The sequence below is a fragment of the Ambystoma mexicanum genome, chromosome 2q (assembly GCF_040938575.1).
Source record: "Ambystoma mexicanum isolate Mex_15411 chromosome 2q, UKY_AmexF1_1, whole genome shotgun sequence".
In the NCBI taxonomy this organism is placed as follows: Eukaryota; Metazoa; Chordata; class Amphibia; order Caudata; family Ambystomatidae; genus Ambystoma; species Ambystoma mexicanum.
The window spans coordinates 744,105,416-744,119,106 of record NC_090924.1 but is presented as its reverse complement, the minus strand read 5'-3'; the positions used below and the strand labels follow the sequence as shown (position 1 = coordinate 744,119,106).

The window sequence follows — 13,691 nt, the reverse complement described above, 5'->3', positions numbered from 1 at the left end:
TAATTTTACATCGGCTCCCTCGAACATCCTTTTCCACCAATCGTCTCCGGATAGGCAAGGTCTTTCAACCAACACCTTCCCCAATAATGTTGTTCTTAGTTCAAAGAGTTTAGTGCAATATAGGGTCAGGTGTTTCAGAGTCTCTTTTTCTGTTTTGTAGAATCGACCAGTCATCAATTTTCGTAGATTCAGAATTTCCCTTGTTTGGAACAGGTTCTTTCGGAATTTCATGTAGGTTCTTCTTTTAGTGGGACATGGGAATATTTCCAAGTAGTATTTCGGGATCGTACCGTATTCCCTGGCTTCTAGAGCCGCATGATAAGTACAGCGATGGGCGTTTCTGATGTCGCAAGTTTCACACCAATCAGTTTCCCACAGTTTTCTTTTCACTTGGTTCAGATTTTTTGATAGTGATTCCTTATCTGAATTTAATTGTGCTAATACAATTTGAGCATCTGCTTTCCCATTCTACCTGAATCAAGTCAATTGTAGAACTCACCCCAGATGGTTTCAAGATATTATTTGGGGTAGGTCTTCAGCGCCATTTATCTTCCTATATAGGGACAAAGTGTTCCACGTTACCATCGTGTTAATAGACGTCAGACCCAATTCTTATCTTATACAAGCATTGGGGGTCCCTTTCGGGAGATGTAGGATTTTATTCCAATATGTGTTCTCACACCACAACCATGTCGCATACGTATACCCTCGCATGGTCTCTGCTCCGAATATTAATGATGGAATAACCTTTGCTTTGTAATACTAAAGAGCAGGTTTTATCGAAAATTTGCCATACTTTTTGTTTATCATGGCGCCTTGGACTGCCAGGAGTTTGCATTTCCTTTTTATCTTTTGGATCATTGGCTCATAATTTATGTGCGAGCTAATCAAGACCCCCTAGTATGGTACTTGGCTGGCACAGTTGATTTGTTGGCCGCCAATGTCCCACTTACATTTTTTCCTTTTCGAAGATTTTGATCCGATAAGACTTTGGAGCACAAGGATCTCAGTCTTTGCCGCGTTTATCACAAGACCATTTTTAGTTATATATGATTATAAGGCTCTCAATTTTCGCTGTAACCCAACCGGTATTGTGTCAATCAGGACAATGTCGTCAGCATATAGGATATGGCCTATATGGTTTCCATTGATCTTCGGTGGAAAAGCTCTTACTTCTCCTAATTCTGTCTGAACATCGGAGATGTAGAAGCTAAATAGAGTTGCTCCCAATGGACAGCCCTGCTTCACTCCCCTTAAGGTGTTTATTGGAGATGAGAGGGTTCCGTTATGGTCTAATCTTATTTTAACTTCCGTTTCCGAGTAAAGTTCTTGGACGGCTTTCAACAAACTTGGTGGACATTTGCGATCTGTCATTTTTGTCCAGAGCAATTCTCGGTCAACACTGTAGAAGGCGTGTGCCAGATCGACAAAGGCCAGATAAATCTTTGCTCTTTTTCTTTATTGCCTCCATTTTTAAGATATTCAATATAAACAGGTTGAGCGAGCAACCGACTCCCTTTACAAAACCCGTTTGTCGGGTATCCAATGCGTCTACTTTGTGGATCCAAGTTGTTATATGGCTCAGTACCTGGGTTGCAAAAGTTTTACCAACAACATCTAATAAAGCTATTGGTCTGAAGTTTCTCAGGTCTGATCCAAGACCTTTTTTGAAAATGGGCACTCTCAGCGCACTTTTCCAAGTTTTTGGCAGCCTTCCTTCTCTTATGATGTTCAGAAAGAGGTTGTAGCAAAAATCGGCCCATTCCTCTGGATTTTGCTTGAGCATCCAGTTGGTAAGGCCATCCGGGCCTGGAGCTCTAGATAGGCTTAGTCTTCTGATGTTTCGCAAGATCTCGTCTTTGCTAATCTCAAAATCCCACGGGCTATGATGTCTTGAGCCTGTGTACTGCACGTTTCCTTGTTTCTTAAAAAGCTCTGTATAGTGCGCAATCCGTTGACTTTCAGTGACTGCAGATACTTGCAATGATCCATGAGTAGCCTCTGTGTTTTTGATGAAGGACCAAAAGTATTTGGAGTTCTTGTTAATTAGGATTTTCAGCATCTCTTCAGCATCTTTTTGTAGAATTAAATTCTTACGACAGCGCAGCCATGATCTGTACGTGGATTTTGCTTTTTTCGTTTTTAGCAGCCTCTCTTCGATGTTATAATTCTTGGACTATCTTAGTGATCGTCTTAGGTCCCGTTTACTAGCCACGATCTCCTGGTCATAAGCATTTTGATGCTAGAAGCCTTTGTTGCACATATATGTTGTTCGGTATATCTCTCCAATAGTATCAGATATTCAATTTGGTCCCAGGATTTCAAATTTTCAATCGACTTGAGCATTGCTGACATACATGTGATTTTTCCCCGTTTATACGAACTCTGTTTCTTCCGGGCGTCACGTTTATGTTAACTTTCCACAATTCTTTTTCTTCACTGCTTAGCTCTGTGATTTCGATTGTTACCAATTTATGATCACTCTGTTGCATCGGAGTTACAACAAGTTTAACAATTTTCTCAGCAATGGCGCTTGAGACATAAAACTAATCCAGTATCGAAGCTCGAGACCCTTGAGACCATGTGGAATTTGGAGGGATGTCGCCTCTGATGTTACCATTTAGTAGAGTTTGCTCTCTCTCCTCCATTTCTTCAGACCAGGCCGTTATAATTTGGTAAGGATCTCTACCTTTTCTTTTAGTTTTGTTTGAGGCTGCGTTATCAGATTTGAGTTGTAGACATTCCATGTTTAAATCTCCGCATAGGATTATGATGGGATCCAGGATGTTCTCTGTTATGTGGTCAATGGTATCACAAATCAGTTCAAGGAACTCGGCTTCATCGGTGGCAGCGTGCTGCCAGTAAATATTTATAATGTAAAGAATGTTTTTTCACCTGTAATACTGCTCTCTGCAGTATGATGATGGATTTGCAGATTTTACTATTTTAAGGTGTTTGGATTTTTTCGCCATTATTAAAAGTCCTGACATTGGTCTGCCCTTAATTAGCTTGTTTAATCGCTGGATTCATAACTATTTCAGAACAGGCCGCACTTGGCAGCTCTTGAAGCCAGGTTTCCTGTAAGCAAATTACATCAAGTTTTTCGAGCACACCGTCAGATCTTCCGAATAGGTGCTTAAAGCTTCGTGTGTTCCAAGATCCAATCCTTAAGGGCGCGTCGTTTCTTTCATTTTGGCATTAGAGGTCCTCACATCGATTTATTGACCCAGCCAGCCAACTCCAAGTTCCTTGTTCGTTACAGACGTTGTCTTCTTTCTTTTTCAGTGCGTGGTCGTTTGTGGAGCTTAAGTTGTTCTTTAAAGTGATTTTAATGAGTTTCATGGGGCTTTCTCGAGACGTCTGGACTAACTGAGGATCTTGGGACAGGGTGACATTTACATCCAGCCAGGTAGGTACAAGAACTGACAAAGTTCCTCTCCCCGGCAGTGCTTGGGACTCCACATTCTTTTTTGGTTCCTCGTCTTTCTTGAGTACTCGGCACTTTGTTGGTCTTTCAGGTAACAATGCTTTATCGATACAAACTTCCCTTACGTCAAAACCTAAAGAATTGAGATCAGAGCCAGAATTCAGTTTCAGGTTATAGATGATTCTCAAAGGGATGTGCAGCAGAACTCTGTCAGTCGAGGCCTCCTCTACGAATTCAACAATTGTTATGTCATCCGATGACCCCCGCTCTCAATTTAGGTATATGTCCAAGCAACTGCAGGATATTTCGTCTATTCAAGACTAGCGGGTCCTCAGATTTGAACATTCTCTCAATCAGGAGATGATTTTCCACAGTTGCATATGGTCTCTTGCTCATATTTGCATGAGAAAGGATCGCTTGTGGTATTTTGTCGTCTCTCCAATCTTGTAGATTCCATGTTTGCAACTCAGAGAGACTTTTCTGATTTTCTGAGTTCCCCGCTTTGGGAAATTTTTCGATCCTGAGATTAGCTTTTTGTTTAGTTGACTCTGTAGTTTCTTTTTGAACGTTGGAGACGCCGACTGTACGGTCTAATATTTTCAAGGCAGAATCCCTTTTGTCAGCTATTGTCATAAATCGAACTTTGCCTCCTCCATTCGGTTATGATTTTTTTGTCTTATCAACCGTGGGGCTTATGATTGTACATAGTCTTTCTGTAGGAATTTTGAAGGTCTGCTGATCCTGGGATTCGTGCTCATTAGACAGTTCGGTTTCAGAATCTGTAACAATCTCGAGGTAACCATCTTCCTCCATTTCCAAGTCAGTTTGTTCTTTTCCAGAGTCTGCCTCATGTGTTGACAAGTTAGCGAGTAATCCGATTATTCGTTCATCGTCGCTTATTTTGACCTTTGGAGCTTTTGCAAAGTCTGAGCCACAAGCTGTGTCATTCTCCACTGGGAATGACGTTCTAGCACGATTACCACAGACTTCATCATTGTGGTCTTTTTTTTGTTTAGTTAAAATTGCAACATTTAGCGCCTTTATGTTTCATAAGAATTTGAGTTTTTGACCTTTTATCTTTTTTTGTTTTTTTTTTATTTGATTTTTAGTTTTGATGCTATTCACTTTTCTTGGAATTGTTCCAAGATTTGGTTTCTCGAATATAGCAAAATTTTTACCCCTCAATGCTGGGGTTTCTCCACTAAGGTTTCGGTCGTCAGGGTATGGTGTTATAGATCCTTCAGCGTTTGGAGATGTCGAAGCAATGATCCCATTTGTGACCTCCAGCTGACTCGATAGCGTTTGTTGATTCACGTACGGCACATTCAACACTACATTCCTCGGTGTAAACACTCGGCAGGTTTTCTATAGGGCTACCGAAAACAACAGTCGCGTAGCCCGAATTTGCTTGCAGGTTTATACATAAAGGGAATAATACGCACGGCTCACAGGTGCGCGGACTCGTAGTCAGGCTAGTATACGCTCCTTCAGATAAAGAAAACAGTTTCGGGGGCAAGGTTAAAACTCACTTACTTGAATTGGAGCTTGTAAGCACAGCTCTGTAGATTTCATTGCTGCCGACGTAGAATGTTTGCGTCCGTTATTTCGTGCAATAGGGGCTCCACATCCACGGCTCTCGACTGCTGCGCAGGTTCTCTTTTCCCAAGGGAAATCCACTACGGCGGGAGTCGTCAGTATCTCTTCTACACGCTGTCACGCGGGAAACACATGGAACACAAGGAACACTCCAACACACACTGCGACGCTCCACGTCCAGAGGTGGGCATTTCAGTCTTGTGTTCCAATAGAGCTGGAAGAGTTACTCGAACGGCACAGCAGGTCACAGCAGCTCTCAGAATGCAGAATAATGGACACAAGAAACACTCCCACACACTCCGTCTACCATTGACCCAAATGCATGCCACAGGACGCTCGTACAACAAAGCAACCATTCTAACACAATCTTCTCCCATCCCCATGCGCCTCAAAACCGTTAAAAGCAATGACCACTCAACAGAGTCAAATGCTTTCTCGGCATCAAGTAAGGACGCGACCACCGTTGTATGCTGGTCAAGGACCAACAAAAGACTGAAAATTCTGCAAAGCCCATAAGTGTTGGACCATCCTGGAATGAATCCAGCTTGATCAGGTCGTATGCATTTTGGCATAATCAGGGAGAGCCTCCTAGCCAGTAGCCTGGCCAGAATTCTATTGTCCACGTTTATCATGGATATCGGGCGGTAGGAGGAGCAATTATCTTTATTCTTGTCTGGTTTTAGGAGTAAGGTAAACACTGCCTCACTCAACGCCTAGGGCAGTGCCCTTCCTGGATGGTTTGCTGATACATGCGCAGCAAGTGGGGAACTAAGACCTCTGCATAAGCTTTATAAAAATCAGCCGAGAGTCCATCCGGGGTAGCCGCCTTCCCGGCGGGGAGCTCCATGATAGCCACCAGCACCTCTTTCTCCGTTAACTGCCTGCACAGCCACTCTCTTTCTTCCTGTTCCAATCAATACAGACCCACATGGTCCAGGTATTCCTCAATCTCTTCCCGATTTTCCGTAAATCTTGAGAAATAGAGGGATTTGTAGAAGTCAACAAACACCCCCCATTATCCCTTTGCCTGGCAGCTGGAGCGCACCCTCCCGATTCACAAGTGCAGCTATATGCGCCTTAGAGGATTTGGCTTTAATCAGCCGAGCCAATAAGGACCTTCCCCATAGCGGAGCACAGCTGCATTCCTATGCTGGAACCTGACATCCTGTTTCACTGCTTCCCTAAACAGACCCAATACCTCACAGGGAACTAGCCTGCATTCCAGTGTCCATGAGACACCTCTCCCCTAATTCCAGCTCACGCAGCCTAGCCTCATGGGCTTCCAGTTCCGCTCTAATGGGGTTCAGAACGTTAGACTCCATAGCGATACATATCCCCCTGATAACACATTTGAAGGATTCCCAAAGGGTGACGTTGGATGTTACAGAGCCCTCATTTTCCTGAAAGTAGAGTATCGTCTCTCGTATTTCTCTCCTAAATATCGGGTCTCTCAAACTGTTGTTCCTAAAGTGCCAACTCCTACTCCCCTGCCACTTCCCTGGGATTAAGAGGTCCGTCCCAACCGGAACATATCCAACAAGGTGTGTACACCAGGATCCTACATCTCTGAAACCATCCCGAGCTGCCTGCAGTCAATAATATATAGTCCAGCCTGGATGCCGCCCCATGTACTGAGGACTTGAATGTGAACGCCTTTTCCAGGCCGTGATGCTCCCGCCATATGTCTACCAGACCAATATTTGCATAGATGTGGTGTAATTTCTGGGTGGTCCGGGTCACTCCACTACTGCCAGCACCCGACCAAGTGAATCCCTCATAACAGCAATAAAGTCGCCCACCCCGAAGTATCCAGTGAGTCGGTGTTGGGTCCATGGTAGTTCAAAAAGGTGAATCCCCACCCCTGTATCTGACACGTAAGGTTCAAGGCCCTACCCTCCACATCCCTCACTACACTCGTGCATCGGAAAACCCAAGTGTATTCCTGATGAGAATACCCCCCCAGGAGTACCTAGAGTATGAGAAGTACCTGTGGCAACCCCATGATTTGGCGAATGCTGTCTCCCCAGATTGCAATAAATGCGTCTATTGAAGAACGCAATGTCCACACAGCGTCTCTGCATATAAAGCAGAACCTTTCTTACTTTTGAGGGACAGATCAGGCCACGGACACTCCCAAGTTATTCATGTAACCCCCTTTTCCGCCATTACCCTAGTCGTACGTGATGAACACTTGCTTTATGGCACCCAGGCTTGACATAGCCAGGTCTCAACTCTGGCCACCACCTCAGGAGCCCAATATATTCCCCATCATAAACCCCATTCCTCTAGGCCTTTTTGAGACAAATGACAGGCTGGCCGTGCATCGTCTGTAGTTCCCCCATCAGCAACCTCCCCCCTTGCGAACCAACATTAAAATATCCAACAATCATGCACGCACCCCACCCAACATACAAACCAAAACACCCCAACCCCCTACGCCAGTACCGACAACCCCAATTTGCCAGTACTGACCCCACCCCTCCCAATGTGGAACTCTGAGCCGAAGCACGGAAGCTTCTTGAGGCTTAGCCACTCCAACCTTTCACTGCCTCTGTGAAAGACTCAGACAGCCAAACACCCTTTGGGACAAAAAAGCACAGAGCAGTAGGGCGGAGAAGCCGCTGTGGCACCACAGCATCACTCAGGGGCTTTAAGTGACCCCTTCCCGCGGTTGTTCTTTCCTTCTGCCGAATCGGATCCATTTTCGTCACTGTCGAGGAAGTCCCTTGCCTCCTCTGGGGTCTGAAAGAACAGTGTTTTTGCTTTGTGTTCGACCCGCAGGCATGCCGGGAACAACATGGCATATTTAAGTCCTTTATCCCTAAGTCTTTTTTTAACATTCAGGAAATTTGGATGGGAAGCCTGCACTTTATTGGAAAAGTCGGGGAAAAGCCAGATTAGAGACCCCGGTAGTTAAGGAAGCCCAGTTCTCTAGATTGCTGCAATGCATCATCTATGTCCCTGTAATTAAGGACCCTGGCGATGATAGGCCTGGGCGGCGTGCCTGGGACTGAGGGGTGCACTCCGGGTATGTGATGGGCCCTCTCGACCACAAAGGCAGAGGAAAATCTGCACTCTCTGAGCGCCTCCCACAGCAATGCCTCCACCATTTGTTCCATGGGAACTTTGTCCACTGCCTCTGGAACCCCAATTATTCAAAGGTTATTTCGTCGGGACCTGGATTCCAGGTCATCCTGGCTATCTTGCAATTCCTTGACCATAGTTGCACCATCTCCCTAGTTGTTGCTGAGGATTCGTCCTCCGCCGCCAATAAATGCTGCTCCGCAACATCCAATCTGTCACTGTGCCTGTTGAGGCGGTCCTGCATATGGTCAACCTTACAGGTGAGCATATCCATTTCATTGACTAGGGTGGAGATACCACTTTGCAGCTGGGTAAGGATACATTTGATGTCGCAGAGTGTCCGGTGAGGGTTCCAGCGTATAGTCCGTTGCCTTCTGTAGTCGCTGGGCCACTGCCTTTGATTGCGATGGGATTCCATAGGTCAGCTTAAACTGTGTCTTGTCATGTTTCCCCATTTGGCCTGGTTTGCAGCCAGGAATCACACCAGGGATGTTTCTGGGCATGAATGACCCTGCAGACTCTTCGCAGCGACTGGTGCACCCTGTGGCGAAATCACTTGTATTCTAGGAGCACCTGCAGACTCTGAACCAGTGCCAATCGTACTTTGGTCGTATACTATCCGATCCTTTCTGCAGACTCTGGCCACAAAACGCTTTGCACAATTCCAGGACCTGATATTTGTGCCACTTCTCGCCCACTGCTCCAGAGCCCAAGTACCTCAGTGTCAGCAATTCCTTGTGTGTCTGTGGTATTATAGGCCTCATGCAGCCCAACCATGTGCTCCTCCAAGGTGTATGTCACTCTCTGACCGTGGAAAGCCCGATGTGACACAGGTGCCAATGTAAGGCTTCCAGTATTCCATAAACGCACCTCAGGACCCCCTGCACACAGTCCTTATTGGGCAGTGACTAGCTATGGGAGAGAGCTGCAGGGAAGAGCACACTTCTTCAGTGACAGGGCCTCGTTTGTTTGTGGGTGCCTGCTGCTCCCCCAGGCCCTCCCCGCCTAGAACCAGGAGCGCACACTGGAGACCCCAGCCAGCAGGGCAGCTGTACCGGGTAATGTGGGCAGCGTGCTGCAGACACAGTCACCAGGCGCACACACCTCCGGCTTCCCGTCTCACTTTTAGAGACTTGCTGACTCCCACAGCACAGCGCCGGCCACCACGCTCCGCAGACCAGGATTCAGCAACACGGGGAGCGAACCACACTACATCTGCTCATGCCACCTCTCTCAACACCGGTCCCCCCGAGGCCCTCCCAACTGCCTCCACATTGACCGCTATATGGGTCATGGCCGCACAAGCCACCTAGGGCTCACTGGGGGAAGAACATCATGGGCCCGCCTCCACCTGCTTACTACTGCAGAGCTCCGAACCACATCTCCCGGCCCTAGTGGGAGCCACGCCGTGCAGGACCTGCATAGGCTGCCACGCAAGATAGTTACTTCTGCACGCCCCAGCAGCGCCGCACGCCAGACCCCGGCAGGCGCTCCTTCCTCCTTCCAAAGCGGCACAGAATCCGCTGCCCAGCACTTCCAGTTTCCCCACCACAGATTTTCGAGGCTAATCAGCCTTAGATCCTCAGGATGTTCGGCAGGTACTCGGCAGCTCACAGAGCGCCCATCTTGACACTGCTCCTGAGCGCCCCCTCCCGGGCAACTGTTATAGTCTTTCTTAAGTGGTAGTGACTAATTAGCTATTAGGATTTGGACCAGGGACTATTTCTTTTGAGCAGCCTTGCTTTTTACTTTCTTGGGTAGGGAACATCCCTCATAGCATTATGCTTAGATAGTCATTTTCTTTTTATTTAAATAAACCCTCTTCAAAATGGCACACCTTAGTCAGAGTCCTTCGTTGATTCACCACACTACCTACATATGGGACCCAACTAACTTGTTTTGCCAAAATTGGTCATCTATTTAAGTGACTTAGCAAACCTTTTCAGGGTTAATCATTTTGTCTGTGCTAACGTTGCTCCATTGTGTGCATTTAAGATGCTTAACAAAAACAAAAAAGGAAAACAAGGACACATTTGAGCTGTAGGGCGGTACAGTCATGGCCAGGGATGGACGGGTCCTCTATGTTCCACTTTGGGGTCTATTTTATAAGATTCCATCCTCTCAAGCCTGGGAGACGGATAAACAAATACATGTCCCTTACCACCAGAGTGAAAATGAAGGCTGTCCACTTGCAGAGTCTGAGAGAGATGGTGAGCTCAGGTGGGGCAGGGTATTGGGGGATCAGCCGCAGACAAAGAATGAGGATGATGCACACAGTCAGGAAATGAAGATACAGGTAGGAAAGACAGGTACAGCAGAGATGCGGGTCATTTAAATATTGCACTTGAACACTACCAAGTATTTATTTTTGCCATGGACCCCCATGGAGCAGAAGTAACAACAATAAAGAAAACAGTGAAAGGTGAAGCTGGGATGTTTTCATGTGAAGGCAAGCACCCTGTATAATTTATTTGTATTGCCGCCATACAAAAAGTATGTTTAAAGGGGAAAAAAATAATACCTAATACAAAAACTAGTAAAAGTCAAAAGGCTTCATCAAGGGTATGCAAATGTTTTTCACAATACAGTATCAGGACTGCATCTACTTTACTTAAAAAGGTAGAAAACTGAATTATATGCTCATCTTTATGTTCAAATAACACTGACGGGTACATGTCAATATAGCTCAGCCACGAGTGCAGTAAGAAATGCAGTGATCACTAAAGGAGTGAGCCTTTTACTGTAGATTGTCGGTCTTTTCAACTAAGCATATTATTGAAACTTTGAAAAAAGAAAGTATATTGATGATTTGATGCACTCTAGCAGCACTACATAGCCAAGCAAAGTTGCCTTTGCAAAAAAGGCGTAGAGGTTTGTACCTTACCTTGCGCTCTCTGGGCAGGAGCTATATGTAAAGTGCAATGGTTTCAAAACGTTCTCAAGAAGGATTTTCGCAGTAGGAACTCGAGAAACATCAGTATATTCTATACTCGATGGAAGTTTGAAATTTATTAACAAGTAAAAGGACCTGTAGTATCCTAAAAATAAGAGGAAAATATATAATTTCTGCAATAAAATGTTAAATCTGTTATTTCATAAGCTATCGTCTGATGATACTGTGCATATTACATGACATTTGCTATCAAAAAACATGGTGTTCCGGACTAAGAATCTTGCAGTGTTCACTAAATGTGATACATATATCGCTTATATAAATACACGTGATCGCTATCTTCACATTCAATTGCATTAACTGTAGACAAACCATTTATCCAGATTTTTCCATTAATTTGTACTAATTTAACTGTTACAAAAGGACAGGTGTCTCAAGACCATAGGTAATATGAAAAATAATACATCTAACATGATTCATAGTTGAATTAGTAGAGGTTACTCAGTGTAGTGGTTAATGTACTTCTAGTCCATATGTATGGGGTGTGACAAATCTAGGGTATTTGTCCCTTCTCCCCAGGTGGGAGCCACCCCCTCTGAGGCTAGGGAGGTGAGCCAGCTCAGCAAGACACTCCCTAGGGGTCTGGGCAAGTGGGACCCCACTGGGAATGACTCCCCTCTAGGGGACAAGGACTCCCATTCCCACAAGGATCTCCCCAGACAAGCAAAACTTTCTACATCTATGGGGTTACCTTTAAATACCCATAACATGGGTTTCCTTCTATTGACTTCAGGTAATGCTGGACAGGATATGCCATCTGAAAAAAACATGCCATTGCTTGGAACACAAAACAACCTGTAAAAAGGATGAGCAAATCACGGAGGCGATGAGAGAGAAGCATATGCAGGGAACAGGAACCCGCCTAACAACGCTGAGACACGTACCAGCTGGAGGAGCGACTCCTCCCATCAGTAAAAGTGTGTTGACCACTCCAAGTTAACAGAACAAGGAGGAGGAGCCTGGCAGAGAGGTGAGAAACTGGAGACGAAAAGCAGACAAATCAGATACGTCCCAGTGCTGAGCCTGCAGAATCAAGCCACTTTGTCTGAAGGTACCAGGGTGTTTCTAATATGAGGAGACCACGGGACTCCATGAGCATTACTGAAGAGATATTATTGAGGCTGAAACCTAAGGAAACAGGACGCCCTGTATTGGAAGAAAGCAAGAGAGTTACATAACTTAACTTATGATGAGTACTAGTATTCTTGGATGAACGACTGTGATAAAGATACTGAATTAAGCCCAAACAGCTGTGATAAACGTCAAAGACATAAACCAAAATCAGAGGAAAGAGGATACAAGATACCCCAAAAGAGAGGAAGAGACAACCCCTGAATTAAAATGGTTCAAATTGCTAAGAAAGAAAGGAACGAGCCACCGTCTGAAAAAGTACATAAGAGGGACTATAGTCTCTCAAAAGCTTGCAGAGACCGAAAGTTTAAACTTACATCAAGACCTACAAAAACTCATCAGTAAGGGTTACCAAACCCAGATAAATAAGAAATACAGACATCATACTACTTACGAGAACTGTTATATCTTGAAACCCCTGAATTTAAGTCGAGAGAGCCAGATAGGATTAGTTTGTTGGACGGAGGACGTTTTGGTTTTGGACTTCTGATGACTGACGAACACCATTAGTTAGTTTGGATAGGTAGAAAAAAACTAATCATAGGGCAAGATATTCATTTTATTATTTTGGTTAAATAAAAGAATATGGAAACGTCCAACTTGCGTCCGACTCCTCCTTCTGATTTCGCCACATATGGTGTCACAGTGGGATACCAACCAATTGAGAAATGTTGGGAACCTGTGCTATTCACCAAATTAAACCCATGGGCCAGAACCCCACAGTAGCCACAAACCAGTCAGTGGGTTTTAGCATATCCCGCCTAATGAAAGGAGATTAATAACTATGGGACTTAGCCTTTTTCCACCACCCGGTACTTACATCAGACTAGCCTTAAAATCGTGGGTTGCCTGGCGATATGGTCTAGATGCAATGGCAGGAGTGATAGATCCTAACTTCTGAGAGGAAGTCAAAGTCTTAATGCATAATCATGGAAATGCCCCTTACACAGTCAACGAGGGGGAGAAAATAGCACAAGGGATTAGAGAACAAGCAGTATTCCTAGTTCTCCAAGAGGTGGAGACCCTGAGAGGGACCGAAAGAGGTTCCTGGGGTTTTGGGAAGTAGACCTCCCTTTCAAGGAGACCCTTCAAGAAGAGGTAAAGGATGTGACCCCCATACCTGATCTCGCCTTATCCCAAAGAAATTATCCTGCCCTTACTGAGATTTAGACATGGTGATGATGGAAGAAAATGGGCACAGACAGGTTGGACTGTTTTTTTTCATTAAAAAAGTGCTGTTCTACCAGAGAGATTTTGGGAGAGATGGGCTTCATCAAAGCCAGATCGTAGTGCCTCTGAGCCATCCGAGGATTGCACTTGATTTGGCACACTCACATCCGATTGCTGCTCATCAAGGGGTGGGGAAAATAGAGTCAAGTAATTCCCCAATTTTACTGGTCATAAGTATTTGCTGATGTAAAGAATGACATCTCGGCATGTGACATCTGCCAGAAGACGGTAGCTACTCTGGTCCCCCCGGATCCTTTACAAGTCCCTTTC

The 13,691-nt window shown here is 45.1% G+C and overlaps 1 protein-coding gene across 1 annotated transcript in view; it reads right to left on the bottom strand.

Annotated features, from left to right (window-relative positions):
* The window catches only part of UBE3C (ubiquitin protein ligase E3C), a 2,658,557-nt gene that overhangs the window by 1,838,983 nt on the left and 805,883 nt on the right, over positions 1-13,691 (bottom strand). Inside the window, exon 8 of the mRNA XM_069647972.1 lies at positions 10,992-11,145. Within this exon, the coding sequence (XP_069504073.1) occupies positions 10,992-11,145 (154 nt within the window). The remainder of the gene's footprint in view (positions 1-10,991; positions 11,146-13,691) is intronic.